Source organism: Haliaeetus albicilla, chromosome 4 (assembly GCF_947461875.1).
Source record: "Haliaeetus albicilla chromosome 4, bHalAlb1.1, whole genome shotgun sequence".
In the NCBI taxonomy this organism is placed as follows: domain Eukaryota; kingdom Metazoa; phylum Chordata; class Aves; order Accipitriformes; family Accipitridae; genus Haliaeetus; species Haliaeetus albicilla.
Window position 1 is genome coordinate 30,512,591 of NC_091486.1, and position 16,098 is coordinate 30,528,688.

General features: G+C 39.8%; 1 protein-coding gene across 2 annotated transcripts in view; it reads left to right on the forward strand.

The window, feature by feature from the left end:
* The window catches only part of CREB1 (cAMP responsive element binding protein 1), a 41,819-nt gene that overhangs the window by 13,767 nt on the left and 11,954 nt on the right, over positions 1-16,098 (forward strand). The window contains exons 2-5 of one of the 2 annotated variants that reach the window (XM_069781707.1): positions 6,289-6,410; positions 9,890-10,036; positions 11,991-12,091; positions 15,557-15,699. In XM_069781707.1, the coding sequence (XP_069637808.1) occupies positions 6,297-6,410; positions 9,890-10,036; positions 11,991-12,091; positions 15,557-15,699 (505 nt within the window). In that variant the 5' untranslated portion in view covers positions 6,289-6,296. The remainder of the gene's footprint in view (positions 1-6,288; positions 6,411-9,889; positions 10,037-11,990; positions 12,092-15,556; positions 15,700-16,098) is intronic. The other variant, XM_069781708.1, reaches the window with a different exon arrangement.

Genomic DNA, 16,098 nt, shown 5'->3' on the forward strand with positions numbered 1-16,098 from the left:
TGAATGTCCTCGGTAATTACACTGAAAAGGTGGAAACAAATAATAGCATGCGAGAGCGCTGTTTGATGACCTTTTCAGTGCTTTCATGGTGGATCTGTGGCTTTATAAAGCCACATACAGTAAATACAGAGTGAGTCGAATTCCTGGAACTTTGGTTGGTGGAGCTGTCCTGAACAACTGTACTGGCACGCCTGCTATGAATAAATCCGAATACAGGGTTTGAGAAACGGGCATTGCCTCCATTTCCCTTCCCTGAGCCCCCTCGCTGCCCCAAGCCCTTCGCTGCTGTGAGCCGCTGGGTGGCTGGATGTTGAACTGGATCAGGAACCTAATGCGGCAGCAGGGGTGGCCTCTGCAGGTGATGGCTGGGTGAATGTCTGACTGGATGTGGCACAAGTCCAGCTCAAAATGGGCATAGGTTGGTTTGGTCTCTGTTCTGCACTGTTTTTGGAGGCTGTCATGGTGTTCTTCAAAATCTGGGTGTGTACTTTAATAAACCAGAAGTCATCATCTAGCTGCGGAGGAGAAAGAGACTTCAAAGTGCGTCACTTGGTAAAGCTGTGCTTGTGAGCAGGCTGTGATGGTACGTATGAGGTGTAAAGCGAACCGTGTGGCCTCAAGGTGTGGTTATATTGTATGGCCAGTAACTGTCAGTGTAAGCATTCACTGATAACCCTGTATCGGCACAACAATGTACTAAAGACAGAAGAAAGGCTTGTGGGGAGAAGTATTGTGTTTTACTGTGCCAACCGGTAGAACTGAAAAGCACAGAAAGCTTTAGGGCATTCAGGACCTTCACATATGAAAGTGGATGGAAAGTTTTATCTGCTGTAATAGCCACAGTGAGGTATTTTGGTTCTTGGATTTAGTGGTGTTTGGAAAGGACCTCCAGCTTTTTTCTCCAGTCCATCCTGGGAGACAAAAAGCAGCATTGTCTGCAGAGCCGGAAAGCTCTATGGCTCATGTGAGCAAATGGGAAGCCAAGGAGCAAAGCCTAACGTTCAGGAGAGATGCTGGAGTTTATGAGGATATTTGGGATAGGAGATAGAAAAAGGAAGTAAGAAAGCAAGATGCGCCAGGGAGACCACAGACGTATCAATAGGTGGGTACTAAAGAGTGAAGAAGATGACATGAAAGCTGTGGGAAGACAGAATTATATCTTCCTGGCTCTGTAAACAGATGGGAGGGGGGGTAACTGCTCATGCTCTGAATACACAGCATTGATGCTCGCTTTAAATAACAGAGATTACAGGAGTTACCATTATCTGTAGCACATCTAGTTCAGCATCCTGTCTTTAAGTTACTGAAGATCATTAGGTACCTCAAAAGACTACTGGAACCTGCAAGAAGTACATGTGACATAATCTCCCTCCCCCATGAAAATCTTTATTTGAATTTTTAAGGATTAGAGATTGGTTTAAATCCAGACTCATGAGGTTTTATCTTCCTTTCAGTTCTGCACTACTTTTGGTGTGAAATAACCACACCAATTCTGGATATTCTTGGATATTCTTGTTACCCATGTGCATGCCTAACCCCTGTTTGAATCCTTAGAAATTGCTTATCGTCAGCAGCATCAGTGCTTTATTTGTTCAGTATACAAAGTATCAATGTTCATATTTTTTAATAGATATTTTTAAATCTTCATTTTTATACTTTTAAATTTTCCACCTTTCCACTTAGCTGTTCTTATAATTAGACAGTGAATGTTTCTTGCTTACTTACCCTGTTACTAATTTAAGTATTTTTTTAGCGTTTGAAGCATTTCTGTCCTTTCTGGGGTAAATAATACAATTCTGTCCAATCTGTTCATACAACACGTTTTCATTGCCCCAAATGCTTGCTTTCTCTGAACATGCAGATTCCACAGAACCCGTTTTTAAGATGGACTCCCAACCTCTGCACTGTAATCCAGCTGATGTACAGGGTCCATCTCTACAAATAAAATTTTTAAAGATTACCCTGTATCTTACTGCTGTTGCAGTCTAACACTTTAGTTTTTCGTGTCGTAGATGCATGTTAAGCAGAAATCTGAAGTGGTGCCGGGCCCCCTTCACAGGTTTGTGCAACTAACAAGACATGTTTATTTGGATTTTTCTACAGTGTGCATACTTCAGTTTGCCCTGCATTCTGCAACTGTTTGTGTTTATTAGCATCCATCTTCTGCTGTCCTGGTGTATATTCAGCTATTACAGTTAGTTATCTGCTGCTGAACTTTGTTTTCCCAGTTCTGATTTGGCCAAAACAAATTATTGGCTGTTTCGCTCTTTGGCTCTTTACCTCCAGAGTTTCAGATCATTAGTAAGTATGTTATTAAGAGAGTATTAGTAAGTATAATACTAGCTCTTTTGAACTAATAAAGAAAATTGTGTATTACATAAAAGTCAAGAGTTAAACCGTCTCCAACCAGGTAATCTGATTAGCTTTCTTAACGTGTTCAGAGTTCATAGCCAGGGTGTTTCAGGAAAGCAGACTCTGGTTTTCCAACTCTGCTTGTTAATAGCTAACTGTTTTTTTCAGTTAGTTTCATTTAGAATACTTGGTTCAAGATGACCTACAGCAACTACTAATTTTTTCTCGAAGTGGGGAGGTGTGTCCTCTCCTGACAAGATGGAAGGTAGCCTGGAAGCAGGAAGGAATGAGAAGAAGGTGTGCTCCCTCTGCTCCCGTATGCCTCCCCTGCTCCGGACACTTGTTCCCCACCAGGATGCTTCGAGATCCCTGCCTCCATTCGAGAAGTCCTGGTGTGATGGCTGCCAGGGAAATCGGTGCCAGGGAGCAGGAGGAGCAAAAGGATGGGGTGGTGGGGTGGGCCTGAGCACCCAAAAGAAAAGAAAGACACGGGGGTACTGGTCAGCAAAGCTTGTCTAGACTAGGGGTATGTGACAGCTTAGAAAGGGAGTGTAAGGATTAGCATTCATTTGTATGTCTGGGGAGGTTAAGGTTTCAAACCAAACATAATTTCATCTGTTACACTGTAAATTGAAAGAACTAATAGGAACTGACAACCTTAATTTCAGCCATCATGGTCTTATCCATACACACAATAAGTATGTTCTAGGTGCCTTGTCTTGTATATCTTGGCAATCTTAATCATACCATACTGTTAAAGCAAACACGAAACAATGTAGTAATCTGTATCTGGAATATAATGTTGTGATGCTCAATAATCTGATTCCTTCTTTTCCTCACAAGTTAACTGTAAAAAGTAGTAGTGAAGATGTTAGAATACAAATACTGTGATGTATAAATTGAACAAAATTCAAGAGTACTTAGAACGTGCAAATAACACGAGACTAAGAGCTTGTCCAAAAACTACAAGTCATGTTGGAAACTCGTTTGAACTGCATGTGTCAAGATGTAAATCTTGCAGGCAGCTTGCTGCATTGCTTGGTGCTTACTGTAATGAGGATGTTCCTTTTAGGTGTTCATGTTAAGAATTTGATTTCCAAAATGTTGGTGTTGTAGAAGAGGGAGCACCTCAAACAGTTTACACTTTTGCCGATTACATATGCAAAAGGTGATGCAAGTGTGGAAACTAAGCTTGTAAAACCAGAAGTCCTTTGCTGAATAGCGTGTGAGAGGATTGAGAATTCTTCCTAGGAAAACATTGCATTTCTCAGCAGGAATTTGGCAACATCTACCATTGCAAACATTGCTAAATACCTGATTCAAGAGACTCCTCACTTGTACATTTCATCTGTTTCTAATCCCATTTGTATAGCAGTTGACTCCATACTGGAGTCATGATTTCTATCAGCAAACAAAAGCATTTATTAGTTTTGCAACATACTTGAATTTGTAGCTGGGAAATTGTTTTTTAAAGTTCTTTTCAGATACTTGGCTGGGACATGTTGCTGATGCAAAAGATCTGCTCCTGAAACGGTTCCGATGAGGTAGTCTTTTGGCTGGAGTCACCATGATACATGCGTAGGAATTGGGAAAAAGTTGTTGATTTGCTTACCTTGGACAAACTGGCTGATACTCACAAAAAAGTGATAAAACTAGATACCTCCTTAAAAATGATAAAAATCAAAGGAAAACCTATGGTAGTCTGGTTTGTAGTTTGCACTTTTGAAAATGCAGAATACCCCCAAAAATTGGACATATAACATGGAGGACTAAGACTGTTAAAATATAAGGCATATGTTAAAGCTGGGATAGAGAACCACTTAAACTGTTGTCATGAATGAAGTCTTTAAGAACTGTTTGCTAATGTATATTACAAATAGCAACAGTGCGTGGATTTTCTTTCGTGCTTTGTGGAAGATGAAATGCAGCATGGAGAAGACTTGGTACTGTAGGAAAGAATGGGGTTATTGTATTTGCATGGACATAGGCTATTCTTGAAATACTTACAAAAATTGTAATGTCTAGACTACTTAAAATGCTGGATTTACAATTAATTTCTTTCATGACCAGTTTACAAGTATATACATACAGGTAGAGTATTGTTTATCTGTGAGCATTTGTTGGAGTAATACCTGGTATATGTGGGACAGAAATCATGGCAACAGGGAGAGGCATAACAAAATTCCAGGTGCTTAGAAGAATTTAATTTGTTTTTTCCGAAAATTTGTAAGTTTTCTTTCATTGTTTGTTTTTAAGGAAAATCAGATTTAATTCTTTTCATTTCCAAAGCGTTTCTAAACTGATGTTGAAACTAAATAATTGGTACTTAAATATTTCAGTATTCACGCACACACACACACAAACACAAAAGCTCATTTGAACAGTCATTTTCAATACTGAATATACAGATTTTGATTTATATACATTGGCTTGCTTCCTTTTGATATGAGATGCAGCTACTACTTTGAAATGCTGTTTTATCTTTGTTGATTAGCAATCATTTACTGTAAGACAGACATTTCCTATTATACTCAGGGTTGAAGTGTGACTCTACTGCTTTAGGCAATACATCTCCAAAGAGTATTCTCTTTCCTGTAACACTGAAGTATAGTTTGCATTGAAAGTTTCCCTGACTTTGTGTTTAAAATGTGGTCACACAATACACTGCATTCACACTTCTAAGTCTTTTCCTCGGGGATGGGGGGGTTGGGGTGGCCAGTAAAGTTGAGCAAGGAGAGGGGCATTTCTCCTTCTTTCCACCTACCTTCTGATCTGAGCATCCTCTGCCTCCAGGCCTTTTCCTAAAGCAGAAATGCTCTCTCTACTGGTTGTTTTGCTCCAGCTCTGAAGAGAAGTGTGCTGCCTTAGGGTGGCTAGAGGCCTGAGTAGATTGGGCAGCACAGGGTGGTACACAGTATTGGTACTGTGGCTATGGAGGTAATATTGATTTTTAATATTTGCTATTTGGAGTTCTGTATAATACAGTGGTATTGATAGATCACCATTGGGAGCATTTCCTTGTATGTTGAAGTTATTTTTTATATATTAAATATTTTCTTATCAGTATTTAAAGAAGAACTGAAAAGTAATTTTCAAAAATCAGTGCAGAATTTAACATTTCATTGCACTCTACTTACATGCATGGTTTTGGAAGTTATGCAACCTCTTTTTATAGAGTTGTATGTTCTGGTGATCTAAGCTTGCTCCATTATTGCTTAGACATGTAAGTGTATTAGGAACTAAATATGGTGCAAAACTTAGGTCATGACAAACTACTAGGTACCTCTAAATATAAAAATATTAATTTGCAGTAAGGGTCAAGTAGAAATGGCTTCCATCATTATGTATACTGACTTTAAAACTACTGAGTAGAAAAGGCTAAGTTGCTGTGACATAGGGCCATACACAGACTGGTTGTGGAAAGAAATTGCATGGAGGTGTTGCATATTTAGTTCAGATGGAAGAACAATGAAAACCAAGTGCCCAACACAGAAGCAATTGCTATTGGTTATCTGCAAACTGCAGTTGCGGGGGAGAGGGAGGACTGTAGCAGGGCACATTGTCACCTTGGCACTGAGGGAGTGCCCTTCCTGACAAACTGCCGGTCATTATTCCGAATTGCGGAGGCACTGGATCATCATAGTGCCATTGCTCGAACAATTTTTTTAAGATTAGCAAAACGCATTTTTTCTGATCTCATTATTGGAGGAGACTGGACCTGTTTTTCAGAAACATTACGCACAGAAAAATCAGCCTGAGGCAGACACCTGGCATGAAAAAAATTTGCCTGAATGCTAATAGTTTGGCAACATTTTAATAAGCAAATGAAAACAGTATATAGTAATGGGAATTCAGCTGCAGTGATTGCTACCAGATCCACCAAGAATAATGGACTTGCATACCAACCCAGACTTACGACAAATGTTGTGATTGTAGGTAACTAAATGACCATGGAATCTGGAGCAGAGAACCAGCAGAGTGGAGATGCAGCCGTTACAGAGGCAGAAACCCAACAGATGACAGTACAGGCACAACCACAGATTGCAACGTTAGCCCAGGTATAAAATCATACAATGTAATAGTTTTACCTATTGGATAATTTTTTTAAGAGGGATAATGTCTGCTCATGGGCCTGAGAGAAGGTTCCATTGATAAGATTCTGAAACAGGTGCAATGTGTAGTTCCTTTGATATTTGTCTTCACATTTTTAAAGCAGTAGAGATTTTTAACTTCCCATCACACTAGGCTGTGTTAGTTCTGAAGAACTGTATGTGTGTAAACTGTGTAATGTTAATAGAATAATGAATGAAAATATTTCTAGCATTCTTTACCACAACCATACCACTGGAAGGTATTTTTTTCAAAACATGTAATTTACTGTCTTTTTTTTATATTGATTGGATTGTTTTGCTGTTATGTTATCTGTTGGAAACTTGTCTATAGCACTCAGTTTAATTCTGAAGAAAACAAACTGAAAATATAGATAAATAATGCAGCAAATACAACATCTTATCATACGGGATTAATATTATAAACATCATAATCAAGTGGAACGACCTGGCATTTGACAGCTTTTGTCACCCTGTTGTCTCCAGAATTTCACAGAATTGTTGGCTGTTTAGAGAGACGGTAGTAGATCATTTATTATCCCCAAATTATTTTGGAGAAACAAGAAATGCGATCCCAGCTACATCCCTGATTTTGGAACCTGCTTTCATTCTTGGATACACTGATGGTTGGCAGAAGCAACTCCATTGTGTAAATGAGTACAGAATCTTTTCGACTCTCTTCTGTAATGATTTAATTTTAAAACTATTTGCAGTCTGCAAAGAACAAACAGGTTTTTTAGATCTCATAGTCTTTTTAAGTGGCACAAGTGTTAAATCACTTACCATTTTATAAACGATTAATGTCTTTTTAAAGTCATTACACTTTTTGGTAAACCAGAGATAGTACACTTCCATTCAAGTGATAGTATAGGGATTAGAGCTGTTAAAATGCACAGGGTGATTTTGTTGAGTGAAGCTGCAGTGTGAATTTACAGGCCACCAGCTGCCCTACACCAGCTTGCCTCTTTGGGCAGTTTTCTCACTGTCTAACTTTGGCACAGGATGTAGGTGGTGCGAATAACACTTCAGTGTGAACTGAGTGGAAGTAGTTTTATTTCTCTTGCAAAACCAGTAAACTGCTTCTCACTTGATATGCATTAAGATTTAGTCCAGAGAAGCAAGAATGTTTTAAATTCGTGTGCTAACATACTACCCTCCAGGTAGCTGATCTTACAAGTATGTAGTGGGCTGAATGCACTTTACTTGGGCAAAATTACCCTGGTACTTGAGTGAGAATTTTTTCCAAGTAAGAAAAAGCTATACAGCTATGGTTAAAATCCATGTGAACGACAAAAAAATATGTTCTATTTTTCCTAATTTCCTCTGTTGTCATTCACCATATTATTTGCACCTTAGCTTTTCCCCAGGCTTTATATTCCTTGTGGAGGTGATATAACATTCTAAACATAATTCCTTGTCTTGGTCACATCAGTGTTACGTTACTACAATATTTTTAATATGTGATGTGGCAGTGTTTGGCATTAGGGAGTGCCCTCAGAGGATTAGGCAAATCTAAATAACTAATTATGTCAATTTAATTCATTCATTATCTCTTGTAAGGTCACCCCTCCTGTAAGCTTAGTTTAATTGCTGCATTTTTAGTGAGTTCAGGGTAGTTTTCAGAGTCAAAAGGAAACTTGTTCCAGTTCCACGAGGTATGAGTCAGAGACATGTGCGGAAGTTACACTCTGCTGTGGGCTTAATCCAACCGCAGAGTGGCCTCCAGTTGATCAGCTTTGCAGTCATTGCCAAGGACTGTTTAGTCAGACATGCATTATTAAAAAAGGTTGCTTGGTAGAGGAATATAATTTGCCAGAGGAAAGTGTACTCATGTTAATCTCAGCTCCAGTTTCTCTCAGATGTGAGTGAAGTACCACCACGTAACGCTGCAGCTGTTTTCCTGAAAAAGGAAGGTAAAGGCAAACACAAATTTGTGGATTAGGGAGGGACAGCTGTGGAGGAGAGAGGTCTACATGTAATTCCCTTTAATTTTGTTGTTAAGCACGATTTCCTTGTAAGTGGTGGATGTTTATGGAAATTCAGAGATCAGCTACTGCAGCTTTTTGAGAACCACATGTTCATGGGAACAGCAAAGGATTTACTTCTGCATCCGGTACATAGCAGCTCTTTGAGATGAGGTGGGGCAGCAGTGCAGCCCCTTCTCGCATGGTAGCTACACGGGTGGAATTTCTTGAAAATGCCGTTGAACACTGGAGGATTGTTAAATTTTCCAAACCTGGGTGTCTAGAAGAAGGCTGGCTAGTCAGTGACCCATGACCTGGCTGAGGTCTGCTAGAGCAGCTCGTGCTTGCCTGCAGCCCTTCCCTGAGGGTTGTGACGGCACATCGGGCGCAAACCGAGGGCCACGTGTGCTGGTGCGGCAGCCCTGGCACCCTCCTGCCTTTCGGGAGCCCCCCAGCCACGAACACGTGCATCGCGTCACCAGAAAGTAGTGTTGAGTACTGGATGTGCACCGGGGCAACTGCCCAGCCACATAGCAGCCTTGGTGCGTGGTCCTTCAGCCACCCATCATGGTTCTTGTGACCTGCCAGAGTGAGACTTCCCCGCGTGACGTGAACAGCTTGGTGTGGATGTGGCTGTCCTCAGAGCCTGAGCCCCTGCGCAGGACGCGCGTGGCTGTGCACGCAGTGCTAACGTGCCGTGCTGAAGTCGTTAGCCTATCCCTGTTGGCATGGCCACTATGCCTACAGGTCTGCGCTGGCGAAACAAAATTGGGTTTAGGAACTGAGGGTTTAAACTGTGGGCGATTTTTCCTCGTAGAAATAACTCTTAAGACTAGAGTTTGTGTTGACCCGTTACACTGAATCACAATAACTGCATACAAGCCATTTGTTTCCACTGCAAACCCATGGGTTTTCCGTCTGAACACATGGTCAGTTTTCTTCATTTCACTGGACTTTGCCAGCTGCTCAATATGGTTTAGTCTCTGGAAAGTCTGAAAGGTGTGACTCCCTAAAAATTTTTGACTGCTTACATCTGGCAAACACTTTGCATTTTCTTGAGTGAGAACAAAAATAGCTCCACTCCCATATGTTTCTGCCTTTGACTCAGCAGTGTCTGTAGGAGTACACCCATGTCCTAGCAATATCTAACTGAAGTAAGTGAAAGGTAATAATGTGTTTTTATTAGGTTACCTCAAAATAGAGGCAGTTGTGTTTTTCACATTCTTGTCAGTGGTTTTACAAGCGATGTTTTGAGCCTGCAGAAATTCTGCATTAGATTAATTTGTAAAGTAGGTCAGATGTTGGGCTTAGGCAGTTAAGGGGGTTTTACATTATGCTGAAACATTTGGGTCATCTAACTGGGGTCTAGAAGAGACATAATTCTTTCACCAAAAAATGTTCTTGGTAGTGAAATAAGAAGATTTTGCAATAACCTGATTTATGCTCACTGTCTCTTCTTTGCAGGTATCTATGCCAGCAGCTCACGCAACGTCTTCTGCGCCCACGGTGACCTTAGTTCAGCTGCCCAATGGGCAGACAGTTCAAGTGCATGGAGTAATTCAGGCTGCCCAGCCATCAGTTATTCAGTCTCCACAGGTCCAGACAGTTCAGGTACTGACTGAAGAAATTCCTAATATGTGAATTGGGCCTTTTGTATAGTCCTGCCAGTTCACTGGTTTCTAATGTGTTTGTGTCCTGGATTGTGTTTTTGTGTATATAAACTTTAAGAGCATGTTGAAGGCAAAATCTGTACGGTATTTGCTACTCTGTGACTTTTTTTCTGTTCTGGTTTAACAACTTTTCACTTTCAAACATTGCTGAGTTTCATTTCCCTTTAGAATTTGTTTGGTGAGTTTAACAGCTTCATGGTTTTTCTTACAGTATTACTCTACTTTTCATCTCTACTGTATTTTCATACATCTTTATTGAGTAAGAGTTCATACTATTCTGAAGTGAACAAAAGGGATTTTTTTTATAATGTAATCTTTAATCATTAATGAGGCTGATATTCTGGGATGAGAGTCTTTGCTAGTTAGAAAATACTTGCATTGGTTTACAAAGATATCTGTATGTTAATGGTTCTTAAAATAAACCTATCAGTTCTCTCATAAAAATGGTTTTAAAATTTGCCTGTTGAATGGTGTTTGCTTTGTAAAGCCTTAGCATATTCTCTTCTGTAAAGCAAGATAGATAATGCAATATGATGAGGTAGCTTGAAGACATAGGAGACAAGTAGTCTGAAATCTTTAAAACCTGTAACTTTTTTTTTTTTTTTTTGAACCACTTTAAGCTCAGTGTTACTGAATGCAGAAACAGAAATTGCTTGGTGTACAGCAGCTACACAGGGCAAGGACTGAACATCGTTCTTTTGCTATTGAGCTCAAAAAGTGTTTAATTTTTAAAAGTAGATATCGTGACTATTTGATACAGGTATTTAGCTGGTGTTATTTTAAAAAATAATAAGGCATGCCTAATTCAAAACTAGGCCATTCTGATAATAATCTTTGTTTACTCCTTGTCAGCTTTAGTGCTGAGTTTCTGGCAGGCTCTACCCTTCTCAGCCACTGGAGTCAAAAGTTTAGAGTTTTAATCTTTCGGAGGTGAGCAGTTTTCAGAGAAGTGCACAAGTTACTAGCCCAGAGGTGGAAGATAAGAGACAATGAAACCATGCTTGGAATTCACCTGGCTTAGTGCAAAGCCAGGGTGTTTGGATATTCAAAGCCCTGTAGTTCACAGTCAGCCTTGGACCTGTTCAGGCCCTTTATCTGATAACTCTGAGATTTGGGTGCCAGCAAGCTTTTTGAGCCTTTAGGAATCTTCCCTACAGTGCATAAAATGTCAGGCTATGAGCTATGTTTCTCACATGGGCATTTCTCTATTCCCTGTGGCTAGTGTTTGTATATTTGTCAGGTGACTAGTCTTTTGGAAAACAGTCTCTGGTTTTATGTATTGGAGCTGTTTTTACATTTTTGGCACACTTCGAATTTAAAATTATACACCACATACAAACATTTTAGCTTTCCTTCATAAACCTTTGTCTTTTTTTAGCACAGACATTCAGAATTGCAGCACTGCATTATTTTTTAGCATCTTCATGTATGACACTTTCCTGACAATTTCCCCCCAAAAGGCAGTCTCTCTATAACATGTCTACACAATTATTTATAAATTAATGTTTCTCAACTTCAGTATTTTGCTCTTTGTTTCCAAACACTTCTGCTATCTTAATTTGGTTTTAGTTATTCTCTACCTAAATTTTGCTTAAAAAATCTTTTTTTGTTTCCTTAAAATGGATGGAAACAAGGAATCCTGGAAAGCAAAAAGTGTATGGAATTACTGTTTATATTTTCTTATTGGAATATTTAAATTGTAAAGGACATTCTCACGGGTAGATAACTGACTGTGGTCATTATTCACTGGATCTGTTACTAAACAGCCTGCCTTTTCTGTTCATTGCCTAGGTAGAAGCACTGTAGAATACTTGCATTGTAGTGTTTTTCACATTTCCTTAAAATAAAGACATTGGAAGTGTCTTGTTAAGTTTGATTGCTGTTCTTATTTACAGATCTCCACTATAGCAGAAAGTGAAGATTCACAGGAATCAGTAGACAGTGTCACAGACTCACAGAAACGAAGAGAAATTCTTTCCAGACGACCATCCTACAGGTATGGAGGTTAAAAGCAGAAGCATTTTGCTTGATGGATGCATTCTTCATGTGGGGAGTGTTGTGGTTTAACCCCAGCCAGCAACTAAGCACCATGCAGCTGCTCACTTACTCCCCCCACCACCCAGTGGGATGGGGGAGAGAATCAGAAAAAAAGTAAAACTCATGGGTTGTGATAAGAACAGTTTAGTAGGACAGAAAGGAAGAAAATAATAATAAGAAGAAGAATAAGAATAATATGACAATAATAACAATAAAGGAAGTAGAATATAAAAAACAATAGCACAATGCAATTACTCACTGACTGATGCCATGTTAGTTCCCAAGCAGCAATCCACCTCCCTCCCCAGCCAACTCTCCCTAGTTTATATACTAGGCATAATGTCACATGGTATGGAATATTTCTTTGGCCAGTTTGGGTCAGCTGCCCTGGCTGTGTCCCCTCCCAACTTCTTGTGCCCCTCCAACCTTCTTGCTGGCTGGGCACGAGAAGCTGAAAAATCCTTGACGTAGTATAAACACTGCTTAGCAACAACTGAAAACATCAGTGTGTTATCAACATTCTTCTCATAGTAAATCCAAACCATAACACTGTACCAGCTACTAGAAAGAAAATTAACTCTATCCCAGCCGAAACCAGGACAGGAGACAAACAGTGTGATTTTATAGTTATTTTGACATTTACCATTTAACTGAAATCTCTCTTCTGCAATGTCTTTCCATGGAATAGGATGTAAAGAGTATAAGAAAATAGGAGGAGGAGGAAGAAACCTCAGCTGTTACACTCAAGTTAAGACAGAAATGAGCTGAGAATAAGCGAATTGCCACATTTGTGAAACGTTGAGGTATCATTGTGCTAGGTGCCTTAGAGGTAGCTTTAATGGATACTTAATACATGAAATACACTGAAGCTTTGCAAGAAAGTAACTTCTTTATAATCTGTAGTCTGCAAAAAATGAATTCTATTGTTTTTCATTATTGTTGAAATGCTAGCAGCAATCAAACAATTCCTCTCTCCCATGAGACTTTCAATGAACACGTGTTCTGTGGCACAGGGAGAATTTCTGCTTGAACAAAATTGGTTGTGTTCAAAGTTTAAGGAGTCAGGGTGTGAGTCGAATGTAGTGATAGGCATCTAGTATCTTTAGTTGTCATGGCAAATACTTCTGTGGTTAAGACCAATTGAGGTGCTCCTTCACATGGTATTAGTCATATGTTACTTTATCAATTAAGCCCTTGCACAACTTTTTCTGGCTGTACTAAATCTCACTTTTCATTCTTAAAACATGCTAAATAGCGTTAAGGAACAGCTCTGGAGTTCAGCAGGTTTTAACTGACCTGTGGATTCCTCCCGCTTCAGAAAATTCAGATGCTTCTTTTTTCTTTATGAGCATAACCTTAGAAATATAAGCTAGACTGTAGGCCTGAGCATCTCTCAACCATATTTTTTTTTTTTTAGCACTTGCAGATTATTTTCTACCTTCTCCAGCAGCCTTCAGGGCTGTTCTGCTGAAGGTAGTGAAAATCATTGCTGAAGATCCCTAGCCATAATAGATCTGTGAATATATTTTTATTTGTGAGGAGCAGTGTTGCTAACTTCAAGGCTGCCACAGACTTCCTTGCAGTCTGCTTCTGCAGTGAGACACTTGCTTTTACTATATATGGAAGAATGGCTGTATATCGTGAGACAACAGAGCTAAGTAAACAAGCAGCAAAACTGAGAAGAGGGTACTTGTGCATGCTAACTTCTGTCTGAGATGGACTCCTTTGCATGTACTGATGCCGCACCAATCTCTGTCCTCAAACCAGATCCTGGTGACTCAGCAAAGCTTTGTAATTGTAAGACTTTTATATGCAGCTCAGACTCTGGGCTGGCATAGGTGTCATGTCAGAAAGGCTGTGCCAGACTACTGCTGTGCTTAATGAGTTCCTGGTTGGCATTATTCAAGCTGCTGTAACTGGCCCCAGAGACAAGATAGGTGCAGATAGGTTCACAGAACTGAAAGCTATACCTTTTCCTCAGAAATTCCACTTTGATCCTGCTACTGAAGTACATCATGTGTTCCCCATGTCAGTTTATAGCTGCTATATTTGTAAAGCTGCCACCTTACCTTCTATCTTAAATCCATCTTAATGGTGGCAAAGGTGAGTTTTAACCACCAGATTGTAACTGACATGAGCTTAAAAAGTGGTGAGCTGTAGTTTCTTCTTTTCTATTTTGAGCTTCTTGGGTTTTGTTCCTCATCCTCCCTGCTCTCTATATATCTCGACTGTTTTGTCTACTAGTTTTTTTGGTCTAATACCTAGATTGCAAACTCTCTGGATGGGAATTTTTTATTTGTCCAAGTGGTGCTTGGCACAGTGGAGTGCTTGTGCAATGCTGGGGTTCTTGCATGCACACAGAGTCAAAACGGCAACAGCAAAGCTCTGTTTGTCAAGTTGCTTAGCAGAGTGACTGCTCTCCCTGAATAGCTCCATACAGATGTTCTGGCTCCCAAAGCCTGAGGAGCTTTATTTAAGAAATTGGTGTTGTCTTGGAGCTTGGAGTCTACAGCTGTGTTTGCTTCATCACACTTTGAGTTCTAGTGACAGTCCACAGGAAAACATATGAGGAGAATTACAAAAAATGTTGCCCTTTACCTAAGTAGCATTTTGCAGTGACATAATAGAATATGCCAGCAGTGAACAGGGCTTGACAGTCCTCTGAGGGACAGTGTTTGGTCTAAATGATGCAAATTGCAGTAACTGCTATGATCAGTCTTACAGTCATGTTCAGTGGGACCTGTAGCGGTGATGTTTTAGCAGTTTTGGCTTTGGATAATTAACCCATGGAAGTAATTAAACAAACTGTTCTTTCCTTTACCCATGCTGATCTCACAGCTTTCTCAGGCAGGGCACCTGTAAATGTAACTGTGTGACTTCACTCAAACACTCGGTGTTGTCTCCCAGGCACGTGTTACGTTATAAACTGGTTGCTCTTTACAAGCGTTTCCTCTAACTTCCTTTATACTCAGCTCTCGGGCTGAGGCCTTTACGGTCTCTGAAATGGAGCAGTTCCCCTAATGTAAGTGGGGAGACAGGTTTTTACATACTTTTGCTTTCTTCAAGTCTTTATGTGGCTAAAAGCAGGAAACAAGTAAAAATGGATGAGAGAGAAACATGTTTTTAAGAAAAAGGGAAGGTTGTGATAGCTGTGTCTTGGGTTGAGAAGAACCTGTTGAGAAGCACCTGTATCTTGTGTTGATAAGCACAGCTGTTCTGTGCTGGCTCTCTTGCCCATCTGTGCATGGCACTTTGAACAATCCTCTCCAATAAGAGTTTGAAGATAGTGCGGGTTTTTCATTCTGCACCCGTATTTTCCTTGCTGGCTTACTGCACTTTTCAGTTTTCTCCAGCGTTATGTATCAAATAGACTTTTTTTTTTTCAATTTTTATTAAAATCTCTACAACACACTGTCTTTGCCAGAAAAATTTTGAATGACTTGTCCTCAGACGCCCCAGGAGTGCCAAGGATCGAAGAAGAAAAGTCTGAAGAGGAAACAGCAGCACCTGCCATCGCCACTGTTACGGTGCCAACTCCCATTTACCAAACCAGCAGTGGGCAGTACAGTATGTAGTCTGAATTTCTCAGTGGTGCTAGTAAGTGGGGATGAGAAGATGAAGAACTATTATTTCTATAACTGTTTGGACTAGGACAAAGCAGGAGGTGAAAATAAGACTACTTTAATTTGACTGTTTGATAACCATGCCTTTTAAACACTTTCCTATTGTAAGTATTTGAAATGTTCAATTAACATTCTGGGACTGCTTGCCAGTTAGTGTAGCTAATGCATCCTGAGGCAAAGTATGAACTAACCATAATGCTATTATAAACTTTTTCACTTCAGGAACCAGGTGAGGTAATTCAGAAGTTTCTTTTTTTCCTGGCAGATTATTAATACTCATTCACAAAATTGCAACCTTATTAATAGAAGAAACATTACAGTCTGCAATTACATTTTTAGAAAG